This window comes from Aptenodytes forsteri, unplaced genomic scaffold (genome assembly GCF_000699145.1).
Source record: "Aptenodytes forsteri isolate BGI_AS27 unplaced genomic scaffold, ASM69914v1 Scaffold54, whole genome shotgun sequence".
NCBI classification, from domain to species: Eukaryota; Metazoa; Chordata; class Aves; order Sphenisciformes; family Spheniscidae; genus Aptenodytes; species Aptenodytes forsteri.
Genome location: NW_008796044.1, coordinates 14607785 through 14630921, shown reverse-complemented (window position 1 = coordinate 14630921; position 23137 = coordinate 14607785). Strand labels below are relative to the sequence as shown.

At 46.6% G+C, this 23137-nt stretch overlaps 1 protein-coding gene across 1 annotated transcript; it reads left to right on the top strand.

Moving 5' to 3' along the window:
- Positions 1-4009: 4009 nt before the first annotated feature.
- On the top strand, positions 4010-21795 carry LOC109279675 (myopalladin-like). The gene is made up of 8 exons (XM_019473848.1): positions 4010-4152; positions 14610-14683; positions 16015-16077; positions 16631-16772; positions 17403-17426; positions 17980-18099; positions 18697-18955; positions 21626-21795. Exons 3-8 carry the CDS (start codon positions 16015-16017, stop codon positions 21654-21656), a joined length of 639 nt encoding a protein of 212 aa, XP_019329393.1. The 5' UTR covers positions 4010-4152; positions 14610-14683; the 3' UTR covers positions 21657-21795.
- The last annotated feature ends 1342 nt before the right edge of the window (positions 21796-23137 follow it).

The window sequence follows — 23137 nt, the reverse complement described above, 5'->3', positions numbered from 1 at the left end:
TACTGTCAAAACTACCCTAGACACCAACTTGCCAGTGAAGATACCTGGTTTCTCCACAGGGCAGGTCCATTCATTTTCACACCAAGACCATTTGTTACCCACATTCCTCCATTCAGAAATCCCTTTTGGAAAAATAAAAACTAAAAAGAAAATCACTACTCATCTGTCTCAGAGTTTGACACATTGATATATTCATTCAATATAAATTGAAATGTCATTTCAGAAGCCCCTGACAAAGCGCTTCAGGAAGAAAGTCCCCAGCATTTGTGGCCTTTGCGCCAGCTGCTTTTCCATTTTGGGAAGGGTTTAAGATGGCTGGAATAGCCAGTCTCTTCCCACCACCCCTGCATTCAAGCCAGCGTCAAAAGTTCATCTGATAATTACGCCATCAAGAGGTGAATAATAGTTTAAATTCCTTGGGCTAGATTGTCCAGCTAGAGGATCCAAGTAAATCCCATTGACTTGCGGCAGAGTTGCTTGTCCACAGGAGGGGGAGAGCAGCGCTCCTGGAGTTCAGGACCCCTTCCTCAGAGGTCTTCAAGCACAGTTGAGAACCGGAGAGGCAAAAGACAGCCAAAGGAAGCAGGTGCAAGGAGGTGCAGCTCCCAGAGCATCCCTACACCACAGTCTGTGCTGGAGGGCAGGATTCACCCGTCCTTGGGCCCAGATGGCCTTGATACGATTTGCAGCGACACAAAAAAATGATACAGCCATTAATAACAGTGCCAGGAGAGATGCTTTAGCCAAAAGTAATTTATACCTTTTCACACAGCATCTGGGACTCAGCATGAATGAAGCAGGCAGGTAAGTGGAAAAATTTAGGAGCTTGTGCTTGCAGAAAACCCAACTGCGAGTCATATTTTCGAACTGGGAATCTGGGGAAGACCTCCAGGAGCCCACAAAAGGTAACTAATTCAGCATACCTTAGACTGCTGAGCAGGGCTTCACAAAGCAGCTGGGTTATTTTCATGGTCACAAAACTGATGAAGGCTGACAATGCCAAGACTGAACGGTCTAACACCCCTTCGGCCTTCAGCTGTGGAAGCGCACTGCTGTGGTAGAAGAGAAGATCCAATTTGTTTACAGACGCTTTCAGAGTGATGGGCAGCTTTGCTTGGGGGTGTCTCATCCTTCCCTTCATGCATCTACACAAAGCAATTCCCCCAAACGAGCTGTTAAGTGGTATTTTGGGGCACAGGAACTTCCATGTAAACTTGCTGCACTAACACTGGGCACAGACACAACCCTGCACTTCAGAAATGCCCTTGCTCCAGCTCCTCCCCTACGTGGTACCTCACTGAATAATGCACCTTGCTTGAAATTTAAGCGCATCATGGCACTGTGCTTCTGCCATCATCAGGATATTACTTCAGCTCCCACGAGTTTTACACAGCTCTTCTACCAAGTCTGGAGGATGCTAATGTGAAACTGTTCAAGTCAGCAAGACATACGCTGGCTCCACCGGACCCAAGCTATCCCCCCTGCATTCCTCAGCATTTGGGGAGGGGGGAGTAGCTCAGGTTTTCTTTATATCCCAAGTGAATAGGAAATTCCTTACATTCCAGATCTGCATAAGACAGTCCTGCTTCTAATGAAGTTTTGCCTCACTTCTCTTTCTTGGCCCTCTTTCAGTGTGGAGAGTCACAATCGACCTGAGCTGGCATCTTTCCAGCACTCAGGACTACTAGCATGATAAATTATAAGCAACTACGGATCTGGCCACCGTTGTATCTCACAACAGTGGACCTGTTTTGTTCCAGCTAATGGTGCCGCTCTATTGCCTTTCAAACAGGCTGGAGAGAATAAATTGCTGCAGTTTATTCCCATACAGCTGACATTCCCGCCATGCCATCACTCACAAGGAGGGATCTGAACATTAGAAATGTAACCCACCACCCCAGACAGCCTTCAGTCCTCGGAGGGGAGTTGGTGGAGAGGAGACTTTCCACTTCAGGACTCAGCACTGACTCAAGCTGCTGGCAGCAAGAGCCCCAAAACCAAACTGATGGCTTAGAGAGGTGAGTAACATTTTAATTTCTAGCTTCTAATCATGTTCTCGGGTTACATGAGGGTTTGTCAGGGGGTGGGGAGGAGAGACAGGGATATGATTTTCGATTTCAGATAGCAGCGTTCCCCTTTCTGGCACGCTGAGCTCTGCTCTTACCTGTAGGATCATCAAGGGTGGTCATCTGAGCATCCTGGCAAACCAGGAGCTCCAACCCCACAGCATGCCTGTGCATGAGCATCTCTTACCCTCGCACCAAGGAAACCCAGGAAGACTGTGGTTTCCAAAGCAAGAGAGGACTCCACTGCCAACCAGAGGGCATCTCGGCTCCGCGGCACATGTACAAGGTGAAGCCATGACGAGCTCTGCCCCCTTGAACATCTCACTTCATTAATGAGGTACCTTGCAAGCAGCCAATCCACCAATACTTCGTTTAGTCTCTTGGGCTGAGGGAAGAGGCAAACAGTCCACAAGACACTCAGATGAGATGCGGGCTCAGTTGTGCAGCAGAGCATCAGCGGGGCTCCACAGCCTCCTCCTAAACATGGCTCACAGGCAGGTTAAGATGAAAAGAGAAGGGATAGAGATGCTACAGGGAAGAAAGTGGCCAGAAAGTATAATGCATCTTCTCAGCGAGAGTCTTTTCATAGCACTGGGAACTGTATGTAATGGAGGTAACCAGAACCACAGGCATGGGATTTGGGTTTAGTCTTTCACCCTGCTCCACCTTTCAGCAGCACAGACTGCTCTGATCTTCTAACAGCACATCATTTGCAGCCACAGAAGCTCACGCTCCAGCAAACTAACTCAAAGGCTACCACCATGTGCCGCAAAAACACGTTAGCTGGATATTCCTCTGCAGCAGCCAAGGAGGCAGGACACCCTGCTTGTGCCCCCTGCAACAGGGCAGCAGCAGAGGGTAACCTCAAGCAATGGGCAGAGCGGGGGCAGTAACCTCTTCTCCTGCCCCAGCAGTGCAGGACCCGCAGCCCGAGCTCTACGGCACAATAAACATCTTGCACATTATCTGTAGGCCTAATCCAGTGTAGTGAAAACAAGGGCCAGGTGTGGATGGGAGTTTTGGGCCTCCCAGCTCCAAATGACAAAACAGCTGAGTGTTTTCCTTGGCAGACGGGGGAGTGAGGCAAACCCAAGGGCAGGACCTGCCCCTTGAAAGGAGCTTTATCCCCTCTGTTGCCTGGATATCAACTCTTCCTTTTCATATTTTGCTTTTCAGTTGTATTAATTAGTAGCCTGGGGTATTCAAGAGCTTTGTCCATTGCACCGTGTTATCTCCTAGAGAAATTCCTCGCTGTTGTTGCAAAAAGTAGCAAGAAAATTCAGCGGTGCATCTTCACTCCCTGAGAGAGGAACTTTGTCCATTTACCACAAACACTATTAACAAGAACTGTAACCTGTCTCTACTTCTGTTCCTTATTTATCCTATAACATTTTAAATGCATTTACTGACGAGCTCTCTAAACAGAAGCAAACTTTTTTTTGGCAAGGGGGGCCGGCAGAGACAAAGCCCTGGCTCTCCTGTGCCTTGCACTGCACAGATGCCTTCATATTATCATTTCCTAATTTCCAAAGGCTACGGCTGTCAGGGGACAACCCCTCGCTGACTGCCAGGGCTGCTGCAGGCTCCGGTTGCAGCACTAGCTGGAGTCACAGCCATCCGGACACTGCCGCGTTCGGCGCTGAACGCTGGCGGGTGAAGTGTTTCCAGAGCAGCTGGGTACGCACTAGGTCAGGCGTTTTTGTTTTCCTGAGACTTTCCAGTAATTAAGCAATATAGCTTGCTTACGGGACACTTGAGCTGGAGTTTAGCAGACATGCCACCTCTGTCACTCTCTAGTAGACAGAAAATTCAAGCCCTGCTGTATTTTTAGGGTTTTTCTACCTATGAAGTTTGTGTCTCAGCTGCCAAAAAGACGGCAATCCGAGCACCCACTGAGATCACGGCCTAGATATACTCTTGAGCAATTAGCATGACATACAGTAGATCAAGAGACCACCAGTAGCTTAGGCTCAGACCACTGCTGGCTTTCATTAGATAAACTTTTCACTGTAGAAAACCTTTTCACAAGAGGGGAACAGAGAGACTATGACCAGAAAACCTTTCCACCAGTTGTAAACAGAAACAGGTATGTACCAGCATGAAATGCAGCACGGGGCGAGAAAAATAAATGCCATGCCTCATTTTTGTAATGGAATGGCATTAAAATCTAAGAGTTTGGGCACTGTACATCTATGGTTAGAAAGCTACAGCTCTGATTTACATTGAGTTAAGTGCAAGCTAAAATCGTGCCTGGCTTTCTAGATTGCCTTTGGGTGGAAATGAACATAGTTGCTTCAGCGATGCACTCTGGTTGCTTGACAGGCCCACAGATTTGTATGACACCAGCTGCTTCCATATCAAATGCTGTCCACGTAGTTAAAATTAGACCGATCGTATTTCCTGGAGGGGTTTCGGTTGTACAGCCCACTGTCAGCCTGCGCGTGGGCTCCCCAGCAATGAAGAGTTCACTGCTCAGCATAAACCAGGCACACGGTACTCTGTGGAAGCCCAAATGTCATTGCTACGCATTTAAACTAACCTTTTCTCCTCCTTGGACACAGCGTATGGCACGTGTCACTGTCATAAGAGGTGTTTGTGAGAGCTTAAACAGTCCAATCCTGATGCTTCCTAGAGACAGAAAATAACTATTAGACCAGGTGTACATTTATTTTTCATTCAAGAAACTTCTGTGCAAGTTACTTAATTTTATGCAACACTTTTTGCCAGCTCAATTTTCTATGAAATGGCTTGGGTTTTGTAAAATTATTTCCCTATAAAAAGCTTCCTTTGACTGTACAGTGATGGCTTAATTTAGGCAACTTGAATAATGATGTTTTTTGGGAATTGGCACTTTTAACTGCTTCACAGTCTACGCCTTAGTTCCACAAACATGCCTCTAAACTACAGTGTTTAGCAATATTCTGATTATTTGCACTTTGCATGCATGATTTATGCTCTGTGTAGAAGGTCTGAGGCTGCAATAGTTTTTTTACCATGTTTTACAGTGCAACAGGTAGGTCCCTGTTTTGAGCTTCGTGGTGATACCACAGCACGTGCGATGGGATGACAGTACTTTGACCGCTGCAGGTCTTCCAGACTTGGTTATATGATGCACTTTGGGTCCCAGAAGTTTTGGGTAATTACCATGAGCCCCGCTGGTGGAACCAGAGCTGTTGGTATAGACTGACTCTCTTTTAGATGCCAACAGCTGTCCCAGCTTCTCTGGTGAAGAGATCAGAGATAGGGCCTGGCCTAGACATAGGACTGAGAGCAAGTATTTAAGAGACCCCAGCTCTGCCCCGCTGCACAGTAGCCCTCCAGCCTCTGCAAGAGCCACACAAGGCCAAAATGACTGAAAATCCCCTCCTCGTGTTGGCATCAGTGCCAGCTGCATCCCCCTGCTCCCTCACTGCTACCCTCGCACCACACAGCACTAACATCCTACTCTAGCTTCATTTTAAAATAAGCCACTCGAGATTCAACTCTGCTGCTCCGGTGGCAGCAGAGGGAAGAGCCCTGCCCCAGCATGAGCAGGAGGTGGCCAAAGACCCCGTCCTTCGGGTGCTCACCTCCCAACTCCCAGGCCTGCCCACCCCACGGCATTGCACGCAGCAGTGCGGAGGGAGCCGGTTTCACCGATCTCTGATGGCCAGTGGCTGCCCCTGTGGTTCACGTGCCCACCGCAAACCCCTCGGCTCCTGGGGGAACCGCACAGCACTGGCGTGCCACCTTGGGGAAGGCGCCGCTGGTCAGATCCCCACACCACCAACGCGGGGACGGCTCTCCCCAGCAGCTCAGACAGACGCTCCTCTGTCAGGAGGCTAGTGAGCTAAAAACATCTCCTGGCATGTCGGTGAAACCGGAGACGAGAGAGCTTTAAATAACACTCCCCTCAAGCAAACAGTCTCCAGGGGGATCCTGTGTTTCTTGTTTAATTGTACAAGTTCAGATCTCGCCCACGGACTTTGCTCCACTCGTGGAAGCGCTGGCACTGCCCGTCCCAGGTGCCGGTGGCTTGGCACGCCGGAGCGGGGGCAGACCGGGCGGCGGCAGAGCCTCCAGCAGCAGCTCCGTATGAACGTGTGCCCACTGCGAGCGGAGCTGGTGGAGCTGAACCAGGACGAGAATTTTAGGCCAGAGTTCACTGTGGGCACAGATGCGAGGTGATAAAGTGCAGCGATGGGCAGGCTGGAGGATTATGTGCTGCTACTCCTGTGCACAGGCTCCCCTGCCTGGGGCACAGGCTGGAAGCAGCTCTCGTGGCACTAGAGATCAGACAAGGTGCGTGAAACTCAGTCACTTACCCCCGTTTTCACTGTAGCCTTCTCCATTGCACAGCAAGAGCACAGGCAGCTCCGGGGCCTCACGTGCAGTGGGACAAGAAGGGCAGGCAGGCTCAGGAGCTTTGGTTCATCTCTGGATCCACCAGCTTTGATGACATCAGGTTTATATGGCAGAAGCATCAGACCACCAGTCAGGATATGCTGTGGGATAACCACCCAAGAGACGCCTGTGTGACAGGAGATGACAGAAGCTACAGCAGGCACATGCTGCTTTGCGTAGCACTTCGGAGAAAATTACTATGCAGGCTCTGCAAAAGCTACTCCAGATTCCTATTTGCTTCTGAGCGCAACTTAGCTATCAGTCTATAGACATCTCATTTGAGTAGGAGATGACAGAAGCTACAGCAGGCACATGCTGCTTTGCGTAGCACTTCGGAGAAAATTACTATGCAGGCTCTGCAAAAGCTACTCCAGATTCCTATTTGCTTCTGAGCGTAACTTAGCTACTGCTATCAGTCTATAGACATCCCATTTGAGTGTGTTCCCACCTCAGGATATACCTTCTCTTTATTCCTATTCAAAACAATTTAAATCAGCTAAGTAAAAGCAGGAGGCTCTGGGACAGAAAAGGCTCTTTTTTCCATTTTGGTAACTACTAGTATAGTAAAGACATCCCGTGCTACCCTGGATGCTATAGCAGTCACAATTCATACGGTGCTGTTCACAAAAATTCCTTCTTCACGAAGAAGGAGGGACACGCGTAACGGGCCTGGTTTGGGGACAGCGGAGATCAGAACATGCTGCGTTCTGCAGAAAGTGCAAACGTAACAGTGCAGCCACCGACAGCAGAAACAGCAAGTCATCGCTGGAGCACTGGGTAGCAAAGCCATGAGTCACGCACCGTTACATGCACTGACCACACAATTCCAATCTCCTCCTAAGCCTGCTGGAATGCCATATCCACCTCCTTGGAAGGTGTGCCCACATGAAATATCAAGCTGGCTAGACTACTCTCTCTCCTCTTTGGCCCCGTTAACTTAATCCTCCTTATGACTCACAGGAGAGTCATCATTGTATTCTAGGGTGGAGAGGTTAACTTACTTGCTGGCTGAATAGCGTACTGTGGTATTTTCTACTTTAAAAAAAAGACCGTGGGTTGTCCTATGTATTAAGGCTGAGGCTCTGCTTCATTATTCACTGCAGGTATCCATGGGGGAACGGGGAAAGCATCCTCTAGCAGTCAGCAGTGAAAGGGAGAGCTGGAATTTGATTCATCCCCTCCTCACGCACAGCCGGGCTCGCGCAGGCAGGAGGAGCCGCTGGCTCCTGGCACTGTGCGGCTACAAGGCGGGGAACTGATCGGTCAGATGGCTATCAGATTTGTACCAGACCAGAGCAGCTCAGCACTGCCCCAGTGCATCAGCTCTCGGTCCAAGCACTGACCACACAGAGTTCTTCAGAAGTGGTAACCTATGAGACAGTGAGCCTGCGGGTGTTTCCCCAGAGCTTTCAGGAAATAACGTTGTCTAGCTGTGTTACTATATAGCATCCCAACTGCAGAAATACAGCAGTTTCCAGGTTCTTGAAATAACGTTCTTTCTGTGGCACTGAATGCTTGTTCTTAGGGTCCGTTGTCTAGCTGTGTTACTATATAGCATCCCAACTGCAGAAATACAGCAGTTTCCAGGTTCTTGAAATAACTTGTGGCACTGAACGCTTGTCCTTAGGGTCCACATAAAGGACCCCCAACCTCCACCAAACGCAGCCACTGGGATGTGCCTGTGCAACGTGAATGCCAAAGGTACACACCGCACAGGCAGCAGAGAGCAGGCGGGTGCGTCAGGATGCCCAGGGACTCCACAAATACTATTGCCTTTACTCACAGCTGCATGTACTCTGCAGGTTACAGCCACGGGCACCAGAGTCTTCACGCACTACACTCCCCAGGATCTGCAGTCTTCATGTGTCAGGCAGTCTGGGCTCAAAATCCTTCCACATTCCTGTAATGCTCTGGCATGCAAAGAAGTGGGGCAGCGTTGGGAGGGGGGTGGTTTATGGGGAAGAAAGGAAGCAAATGACCAGGATCTCTGTTTGACATGAATCTACTTACTTTAACAAGTATGGAGCCTCATGATTTCAAGTGGAAGCTTAGCATCTCTTAAAATAAGTCCTAGGCGTCTTTTAATGTCGGTGCTTAAAAGGGGATTTAGTCACTTGGTTCTAGGAACTCCAGTTTGACTCAAGTGTCCAATATCTGTCGGCAGTTCAGCTGTTATCCAAATAAGGGGAGGGAAAGCCAGGATTTTCCAGCCCTGAGAAACAGCTGTACTCAGAATAGGCATGTAACACGAGGGATAAAATTAATTCACTCTCAGCCCTAGTTTGTGAGCCGTTCCCAGCCGCTGGATGAACAGACGGACTCTGACAGCGGGTCCCACAGGGCTGCACGGAGCGCACCCCGCTAGGCGGCCCCAGAGCCACGCCAGGAGGGACCTCTGCTCTCGTCTAAGGGCTGGATCAGGGGACCTTCAAGGCAATCGGAAGGTGATTTGAAAGGAAAGATATCGAGGCCCCATCTCTTCACGCTGCACTTGGAGTGGGACATGCACCATGAGCAATAACACGCTGAGTACCTCCGCCCCTGCACGCTGCCCGTGGACACCAACATCCCACATATTTCACTGCCACGTGAGCCATACACAGGGTGTGTTCGCAAATGCTCACCATCTCATCGGGGACACGTCTTAACTAATTCCAAGATTAAGCTCTCTACTGTGCTTTTTCCTGTATTAAGGCTACTGTTGCCCAAATGTCATTACATTGAGACTGCTGATGTTCTTTTCCTTGCGACAGTCTGCTCTGTACAATGGACAAACTCACCTTAAACTTAGCAAAGACTTTCAAGCATGGAGCACAGGACACGCATTTCAGCAGCTGTGCTGTTCTCCATGCTTGAAAGTGTTTGCTAATCCCAGAGTGAGCCTGTCCTTTAAAGCCAGCGTACCTTTCTGCCTTTCCTGAACAGCATGCATGGAAATGCCCACAGGAGCTCCATACAGAATTTTTGAGATGCAAATCGAATCTCCTGCCTGCTTGATGGGAGGCATTAAAAACCTAAGACACAGAAAATGAGCCTTTGAAATAGAGCACTTCAGTGCTATATGTTCGGAAAATACACTACAAAAAATTGGTCTTTGAAACGTACCCAGTGTTCAGCTGCATTTCTACAATTTAGAAAGACTTTCAGCAAGCTTCAAATCCAACCAGGATTCTGCAGTTTCTGTAAATACCTTATCAATGGCTACAATAACCTCTTCCAGCTATTTGCTTATTTTCAGAATATCTTAGCCGACACAAACCTGCCCTTCTCCCCACCCGAAGAGCAGTCATTTTCAGAAATCATTCCACAATTTGAAACTGTCACAAATTTCCCTGCAATCTAACCAGTCATCTCAGGAGCCTTGGTGCGTGGGAAGAGAAACAAATAAAATCTTTTTTTTCTCACCTCCTACAGCAGTCTTGTTATTCACACCCCAGGAGCAACAGAGAAGCCCCTTTTCAAATCACATATTCACGTCACCAAGTAACTCACAACTAGAAAGCTCGTTACTGAAGTGGTGACAATTTCCCCATTTAGCCATATGGCACAGAAGAAATACAGCTCCAGACAGAGCTTTCTCCAGCCCACTGCCTTTGGGAAAGCCTCATTCTTTGCAGTCCTACATTCATATCACTGTTAAGCCATATAGGGTAGTGCCACAAGATATCCAAGCGTCTAGCATACGCTCCCAAAGCTTGAACACCTCTATGAAAATGAGTAACACCATCAGGTACATGCAGATGGCTTGCAAAATGCATCGCTTTCCAATTGACTGAAGGTTGTTATCCTGCATATCTATTTGAGCCTGTTTTCTAAATAAAACACATGCTGGTACGTTAATATGATGATGCAGTCTAGGTCTGCCTCACTTCTAAGTGTAAATTTTAAAATGTACTCCTCCCCGCTACACACACTCTTTACAATGCAGTGTATTTCAGATCCAGCAGATGCTCATTTTGTTCCTAAAACAGATTTAATGGGTTTTCCATGATCTAAACACCTGACAAAAGGGCTCCATGCAGCTTTAATACTTTCCTAACCCTGTGTTAAATTTGTCCTAGTGTTGCATATAGCATAATTCTGCAGCCATGTCAACTATTCAGGTAATGCTAGAATGTCGTCATTACAGTTTGTGTCAACAGCATGATCTGTATGTACCTTGTAATCATTCTGGTGTTGGGTTGCAAAGGTCCTTGGACTCTTCATTTGGCTGAGTCTAATTCTGTCCTCTTCACAAAGATCTAGAGTTACACTAAGTAAAGGTTGACATTTACATGAGACACTAGGACTGCTAGAATGACTCACCAAGGTAAAACCTTGGCTATATATTCTTTCAAGGGCGTAAGCTGTACAGTGCCGACATTTCCGCTGACCTGCTGTAGAAAGCCTCTGTGCTTAGCAAGGCAAACACGGGCAGAGGGGCACGTCACGCGTGGAGCTCGGCAGGACTCGGGAACAGGATCTCAGGAGTCTGAAAACAGATAGTTAAAGAAGCCTGGAGCATCACTCATAACTTAAAGAAAAGGAGACACATCAGAGAGAAAACAGCTACCTCAGAGTGACCTTCCAGTGTTTTCTTGGAAGCTGAATGACCTCCTCTCATTTTTACTGCTATGTTGGACAGCCACATACACAGCCTCACACACAAGACAGCTTTGCACTCGCACAGAAGCCCACTGTTTCAATTACATGCAACCTACTAGTAGTAGCAGGGTTGGTCAGCGTTGCAGCCAGAGTCCAAACGCTCTCACTACATTTACTCTCCCAAGTTCTCTCTGCCCTTTAAAGCAGCACCAGCTACCACGTTCAGCACACCTGAAAGTCTCCTGGTTTACTAAACATCCTGAGCCCCAGTGCCATTAGGTCTCAATCAAAACCAGGAAATTCAGACTAAAGTAGCGGCTGTTCCGGTGATGAAGCTTATAAGCCTTTTATCTATTCCCATGAACTCTCCTTTATCCAAATCCAATATTAACAGTGAAAGCATCCAACACACTCACGAGAAGCAAACTATGAAAGGGAAGGACCCAAGAACAGGAGATGAGAATAGAGCATCTAACATAAACCATGCATGTGAAGGATGAGGTTTTCTACAAACCAGGGTGCTGCAAGCAATGTGGATTTCAAGGATGGCTTCTGCTTTAAGCAGCAGACACCTACAGTAGCCAAGCACAAACAGACTTCCCAATGATGGGCTCTCCTCCCAATTGAACTAGTAAGATCTGCTTTGGCAAGAGATTAGCCTAGCCTTCCTCGAGCACTGGTGGCTGCAGCATCACATATATAGCTGCCTGTATTTACTGTGTGAACAGTGACTGCTTGGCGTGTTACATGGCATCAGTCCAGTTTCACTTGCAGCTTTGACAGCCATCATCTTTGACCACGGTCTCTGCCGTGTCAGAAGGTCTTAGCAGTAATCATCGCACTGAGTAACTAATGTCACGCAGTTGAGTAACTGTCTTGGGCACAAATGCATAAGCTAGTGCTATTCCTGCTTAGTGCTAAAGTTCAGTGCCTGTTGTATCATGGCTGGAAACTTGTCAGAAGCGGTTCTTATTCAGTTCAGTAGACCAACCTCTCTGCAAGACCTTGCTTCTCTCTCCAGATAAGGTGTGTCCAGCCTTTCTGAGCAAGCTTCCTGGAGTACCTCACTGCTTTGATCTCAAACCACAGCCTGCCGCAGTCCCCTCTGACCACTTCACTTACTCTTCCTAAGGGGCACGTCTGTGCCTTCTGTTTCTGTGCGTGTCTTGCCTGATTCCAGACTGATCATGGACTTGGAAACAGAGTGGAACAACCAAGAGTGGTGGCATGTCTACAGGAGACTTCAGTCTTTTGTTGTACAGAAAAAAAGGGGGCATAGGTCCTCCAATGCAGTTTTGTTAATGCTGTTTCAGTCGTGTGGAACGATCTTTAAAGCAGATCTGTCAGCCCAGGAACTCCTTCCACAATCTGCACGTCTGATTTTTCACCACCCTTTTTCTTTGGAGGAAAAACAGAAAAAACAAGTCAGCCAATTTTACAGGTCCTGAAAACTGACTATACTGACCATTACCTGACAGACTGCAAGGAGGCAATGCAAACAGCATCACAGGGATCTGTGGTGGAGTACAGCCAGGATTGGTTTGCGGCGGGAACCCGGGGCAACTCAATAACATTGGCTTCCCAAGCCCTCCTCCCACATCCAAGGGTTTGGGATTATCCAGCAGTCCTTGCATCACGGCACAGCCCTGTTGATGGTCACGTGTGACATAACCTTGGACAGGAGCCATCCTTGAACTGCTTGAGAGATACTTATAACTCAAGAGCAACAGATAGAAATATGAAGGCCATGGGTGGTCCAAGTACATGCGCAACCGCTTTGCTGGATCAGGGCCAAGGGTAACATACTGCAGGTTTGGATGAGACACAGTGACATGTTCTCATCAGAGACGTCTGACTGCCTTAGAGCAGCCCATTGTCTCACGTGGCTGCCTGCAGTCGTCACATGGCTACACCAGTCAAATCCAACTAGACTGCAAAATATCCTTCACTGTAATCAGTTATGACTGTTTTGAGAGTGACAGAAAGCAGGAGACAGAGAGAACAGATCTCAAATTATTTGTACCAAACAGCTATGCAAAGCCTCCAAAAAGTTCAGATGCATATACTGATTTTATTCGATGAGATGGGTGCTTTTGTAGCCTACTGACCTGTTCAAGGTAATTAAATCCTAGTCTGTTGAGGTGCCTCCATATCTCTACACCATGCACCTGTCTGCATCTCTACGAATGTGACTCCACGACAGGGTGACAGTCAGCTAGAAGACCCCCATTTTGAAATTACTCTACCTATGTTACAAATGCTGTAAGTACCAAACAATACCATACAGAACGGGGAGCATCAAGTGTAGGATCCAGACCCTGAAGAAACACATACGTTTGTCTGACCTAGAGCACTGTCGGGGTGCAAAGAAACAGCTGTAACCTTAAGGAGAGACTTCTTACCTGCCAAGCCACAACCACTCACATCTGGTTCTTAGCAGGCTGCAAACACAAAGCAAAACTGCCACAAAGGCAGTGATTCAACCGGGGAGGAGCTCACAAGGGGACAGTTACAGTGGCCTTAGTAACTGATCACTAAACAACAAACAACAGCTTTGTAACCATCTGCCAATACCTTAAGGTACTGTTTGCATGACCACAGACACATACAGGCACAAACATAGGACTTGGCAGTACGTGACAACATCAGCTACCAGATAATGTAGAATAAGGCTCTGAATTTGACGCTGCGGGTGCTAAGAGTGGGACAGGGTGAACAGCTGGCTTAATGGATGGGGAACGCAAATCCCAGGGCACCCTTTAGCAAGACAGCACACCAAACAGATCGGCAGGGGACCTATATTGCTCCTACAGCCAGCAGAAAGTCAATTCAGTTATTTCCATGACTTCTCCTTGCTGACAAACCAGGTCAAATTCCTTCCCCGCAGCTGTAGCTCAAGGCAGACGTAGGAGCACTGTCTCCACGTCTCACACATGCTGCTGTCTCTCAGTCCGGAGCCACACTTTTAATGTTCACTCCAGAAGCGGAGCGTATGACAGCAGCACTGCTGCAAGTTATTTATTGAGACCGGCATTTTTACTGATGCAATGGTGCACGTGAGAAACAGCAACATGAGATCATTAGCCTGCAGTACTCCACCAAGAAAAACCTCTCTTGCCGTAGTAAAAGGGAAACAAAGATGAAACCTGTAAACCCTTTATTAATGAGCTACCAGTAACTACTTTTTTGCGTCAATCCAGTACGCTACAGTCCTTATGTGAGAAGGATCTGGTAGCTGGTTTATGAAGTACCATTTTCACTTTAGCTAAAGTAACAAGGTTTTTCTCTAGACTCTTCCATCCAAATGCAGAAAAAACCTGACTCCAGCATGGAGCCAGGTTTCACGGGTGACTTGGGTCTTTTACAAAGGTCTGTTTCAATAACCTTGGTTAAATGCCTCCATGCTCTGGAGGTGACCTGAGCCTACTCTCAAATACTAAGGATGGTTCTATTTTCTCTGGCACATACCACTTGCTCTCCCTCCAACCAGCATACGCTCAGTTCACAAAACAGCCATCACTGTTGTAAGGGAAAGGAGATAGTTCTAAACACACTGATTTCTGTTTGTCTTTCCAGGTTCATAGGGTAAATCCGAGGGCTAAGCCTCCTTGCAAGTCTCAGCATCCTGGCAGGGCCAGAGGAATGTCACAGTAAGTGCAAACACTGTTGAGTCAAGTATATTCCGCCTCCTAAAGTCTCTGTCTCCATCCTGCCCTGTTTATTTTTTCCCCCCACATTAGGAAAAAGTGGAAAGCCTCCAGTGTTTTGCTGACCATTGGTTCCTCAGCCAGTGAAGTCTGTAGTAGCCATTCAGTCCACCAGAGTTACACCACTTTATAGTTACACACATTTTATAATTCAGCCATTATCTATTGGCCCTCAAAGAGTAGGTGACACATTTTTAAAGTTATTGTTTATAGCATTTTAGAAATATTTTGCGAGGAACAGCTCAAGCACATCTTCAGCAAGTGACTAAGAGGCAAGGGTCATCGTGAATATCAAGATCTGGACCCTAAGCTCTGGAAAAGGGCTTTCTGGCTTGGAACATTTCCTAGCCAGAATTGCTAAGAGAACTGATGGAGCAGGTGACAGGGCTGGAAATGCTCGAGGGGCTGCCACGCAGCTTCGCCATTTGTCAGCCTACTTCAAAGATTCACTTCAGAACAGATAGTTGATTTAAAGCACATACTTGATCAAGAGCTGGGGAGCTCAGACTGTCTAGAGACAGACTCACATCTTAACTCAGGCTGGAGGGAAAGAGCTGGTAACTTGAGTTATTTCAGGGAAAAGACAGATTATAAAAAAGACCAGTGCCACAGCAAAACAAACCCAAGCACTTCAGTTGCACATTTATACGCAAGACTCATGGTTCAAAAGCTAAATGAGATGGATATGAGTGCACATCAATGCTCCACCATGGAACAAGGACATATCTTGCACTGCAAGTATTTGATCATCTTAAAACCGCCTTTCTTGCTTAATCAGAGACCTTATTGTAACCTCTGCGTCAGCTGAGCTTTAAAGGAGGATGTCAGGACAGAGTACCAAAGTTCCTGCTCATTTCTCTACATTCAGCCTCATGGTGGTTACCACATACACCACACAAGCCAGGAAGAGCTAGACCTGGGATCACCTAGACCAGGTAGGGATCTCTGTAGAAGGGGACTGCTACTGGCAAGCAACACTGATCTTTACATAGAGACTACAAGATGTGGGCAATTAATTGGCTTATAAGACCAGCAACGCTTACCGGTTATCAGCTCCTCTTTCCACTAACTTGGTGTTCTCAGTCCAGGGAGGCCTTTCCTCTTGGAGCGCTTGAATGGAGACTCTCCACAGGGTATTTATTAGGCTGGCACACGAACAACAGATAAAACACTCTGACATCTTCTTCTGTTTCATAGTAAAGTGCCAGCAACACAGCTGGGTTTCTGCATATGAGGAATTCAAGCTATAAAAATCACTTTTCTTTGCTATATAGATGCAGAGTCCCTCGGCGAGCCTGACCGGGTCTGCCTATGGAAGCACACCTGTGTTTACAAAGGTAAAGAGCACAGGTTGTCTGAACGACATAGCTTGTTCTGCAACTACTAGCATTAGATTTCGAGTTTTCTTGCTCCATCAGAAGGTATTTTGAGGCTGGAACATTGGTTCATTTACAATTCAAAAAAGCCAGCATGCTTCATTAGTGGTGCTATCAAATTAACATCTTAATTGGTAAACGATCCAGACAGACAGAACCACTTACATGAATTCATCTCATTCATTTCCTACAAAGGAGGCTGAAGCGGAAACCTCTCATAGTAACCTCCCTTATTATGTTGTATCCACTGGAATAGATGTTTTTCCTGCATTTGTATCTTTATTTAAATGCATAAGCAAGCTGAAGCCTTTTAATGAGCACTGGTCTACAGGTGAAAAAACCTCCACTCACAACCCACTGCAAATGCATTTAGAATTAAATCAGCTATTGTAAGTAAAATAAAAATATGGGCATGAGATCATCTTCTTCACCGAAGGGTGTATCATTCCGTAATAATCGCTTCAACGGGGAAAAACTTATGTCAGCCATTTAACACCAATTTTTCCTCCTCCAGGGTCTACAAAACATAAAAGCTACGAAGGGTCAATTAGTGGTATTTGAATGTCGCATTCGCGCTACACCCACCTTACAGGTTCACTGGTACAGAGAATATGATCAGATAATAGATTCTGCCGATTTCCGAATACTACGAAAAAGTAGGTATTACTACGTCTGTTTGATGTACAGTAATTTTATTGGGACGATGACAAGACAGGAGCAAAACTGCTATAAAAATTAGGAGCTCGTACATGCTCATAGAGGCAGAGTTAAGTTTACAAGTATGAAATGACCTGAAGTCACAGGCTGCTGTGCAGAGCCTGCGGTTCCGCTGGCGACGCGTGAGCGGATCAGGCACAACGGGAGGAGATTGCCATGCTGTTAGTTATTAATGAAAGTATTGCTGAGCCTGGAGGCATCGTCACTGTATATTACAACTACTGATGAACTCGGGGAAAAAAATTTGCAATATAAGCACATTTTAAACAATTTCTCCTACTCCCAGGCATGAGGTCATAGCCCCAGTGGGCCAAATTCACAGCAACTAACTCCAAAGTCAGCGGAGCTCTTTCTAGATCACCTCAGTGAAGAGGTGTTTGTACCATCAGGTTCCAGCCAAACCTGAGCTTCCCCTACCCGCATGGTATTTCTCTTGATGGACAGGAAGGGAGATGGTCCCTTTTGTAACTGGGGTGACAGCTGAGGTGGGAAAGGAGGAGAGGGCTGAAGGTCTCTCTTCCATTCTGCCATTATAACCATTTAATTTTTTTCTTTCTTATTTTGAGCAGAGGCTTGTTCGTCAGCTGTTCCCGGTAAGTACACTGCGCATTTTTTGTTAGACATCTTACCGGTTAATTACCCCAAGCTTAGTTTTTCCCACCTCATCCAAGATAAAACAATAATGTTCAAAGGGGAGCCAGAAGATAGCACTCAGTGTCAGGCTAAGAGCTTTCAAGTTCTTGGTTTTGACACAAGCGCCTGAAAAGCCCCAATTTATTTCACAACACAATGAAAAAGGTATCATCCCTTTTACATTCAGCCAAGGAAGAGCACCCTATGTGTTAAGGGAAAGCATATCAACCATTCTGACCCGTGATCTTTCCTGGGTTTTAAACTTGTGCAAGAGAAGACAGAATTTAGCAAAAAATTTGTGCCTTGTTTCTTTAAAGCCATACGAAGAAAGATTCTTCCTTCACCTTTGCTCCTTCTGAACCCCTTGACTTCCTATGCCCTTTACATCACTTTTTTGCACTTTATTGCTGGCAAGCCCCATCACTAAGTAGCAGTCCTTCTGCAAGGACCAACTCCTACAAGTTAACATTTGGGTTTTATGGTACAACAGCATGCCCGAATTTGTCATTTCAGAGGAAGTCTGCACCCTGGTTATTACAGAAGCTTTTCCAGAAGACTCTGGAATATTTAAATGTGTTGCTGAAAATGAATTTGGATCTGCAGCATCCAGTGCACGTCTCTCTGTTTCCCCAGGTAAGCACATGGATCTCTGAGCTGAGCAACTAAGCACAAGACAATTTGCTGCTGCTCAGCATCAGGCAGCATCACAGATATTTGCCAAGAGAAGCCAGACCCAAACACTTTTGCAGGCTCAAGAGAAGAGAAATGGCCCAAAAATGCAGTCTGCTTGGGTACTTCTCAAAGCTGGATGCAAGTTGTTCCGCATTTCTGCTTTTGGCCCCTCTTCCTCCTGGGTCAAGGACGACAAGGTGAAGACGATGTTTCCTCTCACAGAGGAGTCTCATCCCTGAGCTTCACCCCTTCAGGGATCCCAGCTTAGCCCAACACATTGGCTGAATCTATACCTTGTTTATTGTAACACATGACTTGCCTGGCTTGTGCTGAAAGCCATCTCCAAACAGAGCAGCACCTTGCATGTAACCCAAAGCTCACCAGCCCCGGTGAGAAGTCAAGTTTGGCTCATGCAGCTGTGCAGGTTTTGGTCTACGCAGACCCCAGGCAGGTTGAACTCTCACTCCCCTGCACAGTCTCCCTTCCTGTTACCGCAGCGTGCGGTACTGGTGACCCACCACTGCTTTCTACCTGACTTGTGGACAATTCTACTTCCAGGAGCAAAAGAGCTGGAAAGCTTTGCGGGTGCTGCCCACAGGCCAGCTGTACAAGTCACCATGAAGAAACCCACCTTCCCTAGGAACAGCCAAACAGGAGCCAAGGACCGAGATGCGGCTGGCCTGCCATCCTACAGCACAGAGACCCCAGCGCTGGGCAGTCGAGCAGAAGCCACAAACTTCGGCCAGATGAACTCCAAGAGCGAAGCTGAAGATTTTCATGGAGCTTATAAGAATTCGCCTCAGGCTTCACCTCTGCGGTAAGACAAAGAGAAAAATCACATCCCTGGGTTAGTTTTACACGATACTTAGAGGATGAACTTTCTAGAGACCCTGGCAATACAACTGCAAAGCTCCCGTGCCCCATACCCTAACAGGGAAACGTGCACATGCAGTAACCTGAGCTGTTTGCCTAAATGACAACGGGAACGTGTAACACCAGGCTCGATTTGACAAAGTATTTAACTATCTAAAGGCTCAGGAAGGTGCCTAATGGCATTTTCAGAAGTGCCTATCTATAAGTAACTTTAAAAGCATCACCCCAAATAATTAGCCTCTAGAAGACCTTTGGCTCCACAGCAGAGCATGAGGCAAAGATCATAGTACCTGGGAAATTTCAAGGTACAATTCTGTTGCCACCACCTTCCTCTGCAACCCTGGCCAAGTGGCATCACCTCATGTTTCTGCTTCCCATTCTGTAAGACATCAATAGAACTCGAGATCCTGTAAGCATGGTGCAGATTGCACCTGCAAAGCACTCTGTGGAGGAAAAGTAGTGAAGCAGTGACCCACTGGATAGAATGAAAACTGTCCCACGCCACAGTAGGGACACTCCTCGCCCAGGAGGTGGAGATTTTCCCCCAAGAATAAAGTATTCCCTCCTAAAACAAGACTTGATCCAATTTCTGCCCCAAATGCAGCTCTCAAGTAGCTATGTACTTATTGCATTATTAGCTATTCTGTTTAATTGTTCCAGAGAAACAAAACAAGTTAGAACGCACATCTTAGCAATTCCATCCCAGATTTTTGTAGTGTTTCTTGGGTGTTTACAGGCATAACGAAGACCTCAAATGGTGACAGTTAAAAGGTCCAAGCCCAGCACTACAGAGAAGTTTCCTCAGTCTGGTTTGTGGAGAGCTACGAGGCAGACGTGTGCCTCCTCTCCCAGCTGAATGCCAGCGCTGCATTGCAGCGATACTGTTACATCGTGTGTAAACGGCTGTCCGTGACAGAAAGCGTTCTCTATGTTCTAGATTATTTTTTTATGTACTCAGCCACTTTAACTAAACTGGTTATTTTAACAATTCTGAACATCCTCCTCCAAATTCACTACAGGAGAGATCATATTTCAGTATAGATTTCTCCGTGCGCAGGAATTTTTTTACTAAATCACTGAGTTAAAATGGGTTTGCTTCAGTAACCTGCAGATTGCTAAGAGGAGGCTCTCAGCTTAGCTCCAAGCCCCTCCATAAAATCCAGGCTTGCTCCAGGGAGATCAGCTGGGGCCCTAAGCAGACCCCACTGCAGAATCAAAACCCTGGCTGAAGCTAACTTGCGTGCACTTTAGGAGACTGCAGCACCGCGAAGCTGCGGAGGGCTTGCCTGCAGCCTGCCATGAAGCCGTGCACGTGCTGTCGTTGTCTCCAAACATCACAAGCCAAGGGTGTGAATGCAGCACCGTATTCAAGTAAACTCATGCTTTACTACCCCAGGTCCAAACACCTAGAGATAAGGCTGAGTTTGCTTGGAAGTATCTAACACAGACCAACATTGCATTGCTCGTAATCTTTACCTGATTGTTTTAAACAAGGGCAGACTCTTAATTGTCTTCTGAGCAAAAATGAAAGCCTTTTATAAAATCTCTGGCATAATTACCTCTTGGAAGGAATGGGGGCAGTAGGAGACATTTGCTAGCTGTCCTTTTAGAACAGGAGTAGTTTTCCAACCTCTCTCCAGATTTCTCAAAGGCAGCAGGCAGCCTGTACTCTGGCATTTCTAACAAGCAGCCTGTGGGGAAGCTCTTTTAGATGATACTTGCTGCTTAGGGTGACTACTTGTAAAGTGAGCTGTGCTTGCGTTTTTGTTTTTAAAGTTCTGGTTAGTTTGAAATGCAGTACCTAATGTCCTGCATGAAGGGATATAACGTACCACCAAAATCAGCTATGTAATAGCTTTTAAAAAATTGGGTTATATAAAACATTAATAGTGTTAATAGACACATCTAGTGTCTAGAGCTGCAGAGTGCTTTTGATTAACAGCAATGCTGAACCGGATTTTGGAAGGCATTTACACGTCTCAAGAGAAAAAAACTATTAAAATTTCTACATATACCCATCTATGAGCATCTAAACATCTTTAAAGCCCACAGTCTTATTGCCATGTGCTTTGAAACATCATTAGGAATGGGACTCAACATTGTAAATGTTGCTGTTACCTCAAACTAAGCAATCATCTCTGATGACTAGCTGTACAATAACTGTCTTGTTAGACAGATTTAGCCATATAACTCTCTCACGTAGCGTATGTGGCTGCAACTGTATTACCAAAGACAAAAAGAAATACCAACAAAGACAGCGATGACAGAACAAAGCTATTACTGGGGATAACTATAAAATGAATGAAGTCCTTGTACTCATACTTCTCCAAATTATTGCTTAGCAACAGCCACTCTACAAAAGCTAGAAAATGCAATTCTAGAAGGCTGTCACTACCAGCTACTCCTTTCTGAGCCCTTTATATCTGCAGCTTACAGTGTCCTTCTCAACAGCCTTAAAAAAGCAGAAGAAAATCTATACTAATCATTAACTTTATTAAAGGAACTTAATCCAAGCAAAAGAGGAGGCTTCAGGCACTAAGTATACCGCCAGGTCTTTTAGGTAGCTTTTAAGATTCCTTAATAAATAAGCAAAAGATTCTTAACTTCTTTCTAGCCATTTGTTGCTATATGACACAAGCGACTAAGAGAACCCGATCAGACGCAACATGTCACCATTCACAGAACGTAAACTGAAGCAGTACAGAAAAGCTGGTCTCCAACACCCCGCAGCGCTGGTCAGAGTACTATTAAGTTACCCTACCACAGGCTATGAGATTTTTTTTTTTCCCCCCCCTACCTTCTGGATCTCACGTTTTTCCGTTCCTTCTCTTTCACACAAGTCGTCCTAGTTGTGGCCAGCCTTTCAAGTGCCTAAAGCTGTCCTTAAATTGATGCCTTGCAGCCAACTTCAGTTCTGAAGCAAGCGTGCTGCACCCTCACTGCAGCCGATGGGAAGGCAGGGAGCCTGCCCGAGCACAGAGCCTGACCCTTAACACGCTCACAGCTTCCTACAGGGCAAACGACCTTTCTACAGTTACCTTTTTTAAGTACTCAACTCTCTCTGTGGAAACTACAGATTTTTTTTTTTTTTTTTTTAAACTTAAAAAGCAAATAACCTCTCCAACAACCAGGGGCACACTTCCTCCCTTAACCACTTTCATCGCGAGAAATTTAAATAAATTTGCTCTCAATTAACACCTGCTATTGTAGATTTAGTTCACAAACGGTGGGCTGATGTTTAAATACAAACACTAAATGTGGATTAACTCTCGAAGATCGCTGTGCTGAAAGGCTCACCGGTACAGTGAAGGGAGAGAAGAGGCAACTGAAAGACCAGGCGCAGCCCGAGCTGCGGTACTTACCGGGCTGGGGGTTTTTTCAGCAATGGCGTGTACGTTAGGCAAGAGTTGCCAAGGTATCATTAAGATACTTAAGACACTAAAACGTTAATTTAAGATGTAATTAAGCATTGAAGCCTTTGATTAAAGGGATACAAATCACCTAATCTGCCAGCAGGATCTGTCGGTGTTCTGGTGAAAACACCACAGTTGCATCTTTTAATCCAAGTAAATACCTGTAATAACACACACAAACAGCAAAACATCAAATCATATTTTACCACCAAGCATATTTTATTTGTGTTATCCAGTTTATGACTCTTCAGACACGTCCCCGAGCAATGCCGCTGCTCCCCATGAAGCTCCGCACTAGCGCGAAGGTGCGGGTAGCGCCGGGGGACGAGGGCACGGCGGCCGCGGCCGCGGGCGGAGGGCTCGGCCGGCTGCGCTGCTGGGTGCTTATTTGAACAACGTCGACGTCTGGCTTTCAAGTATCCGCTGCCTTTAAGTGCACAGCCTTAAAAGCAGTAACAGAGTGTTACCACGACGGAGGCAATTAGCTACAGCCAATTAGTAAATGAATCAAAAAAGGAATTTCGTTGAGATAACGAAGTGGGATGTGGGGCCGTTTAAGCATGTTGCAGCAGTCCTTCCTCGCTGCTCCCTGGCGGCTGTTGTGGGCAAAACCCCCCTGCTTTTCTGTTCAACAGCTGTCGACTCCTTCAATTCTTCCCCTGCTCCCGCCGAACGCAGGCACGTACCCGGGAGCGGGGGAGGCGAGGGACAGC

What these genes read in the sequence shown, in the direction of transcription:
- LOC109279675 (XM_019473848.1), top strand. Translation starts at nt 16,015, where the DNA reads ATGCAGAGTCCCTCGGCGAGCCTGACCGGGTCTGCCTATGGAAGCACA. An exon ending in TTTCCGAATACTACGAAAAA is followed by an intron (nt 16,773 to 17,402) that starts GTAGGTATTACT and finishes TATTTTGAGCAG; the next exon opens with AGGCTTGTTCGTCAGCTGTT. An exon ending in ACGTCTCTCTGTTTCCCCAG is followed by an intron (nt 18,100 to 18,696) that starts GTAAGCACATGG and finishes TTCTACTTCCAG; the next exon opens with GAGCAAAAGAGCTGGAAAGC.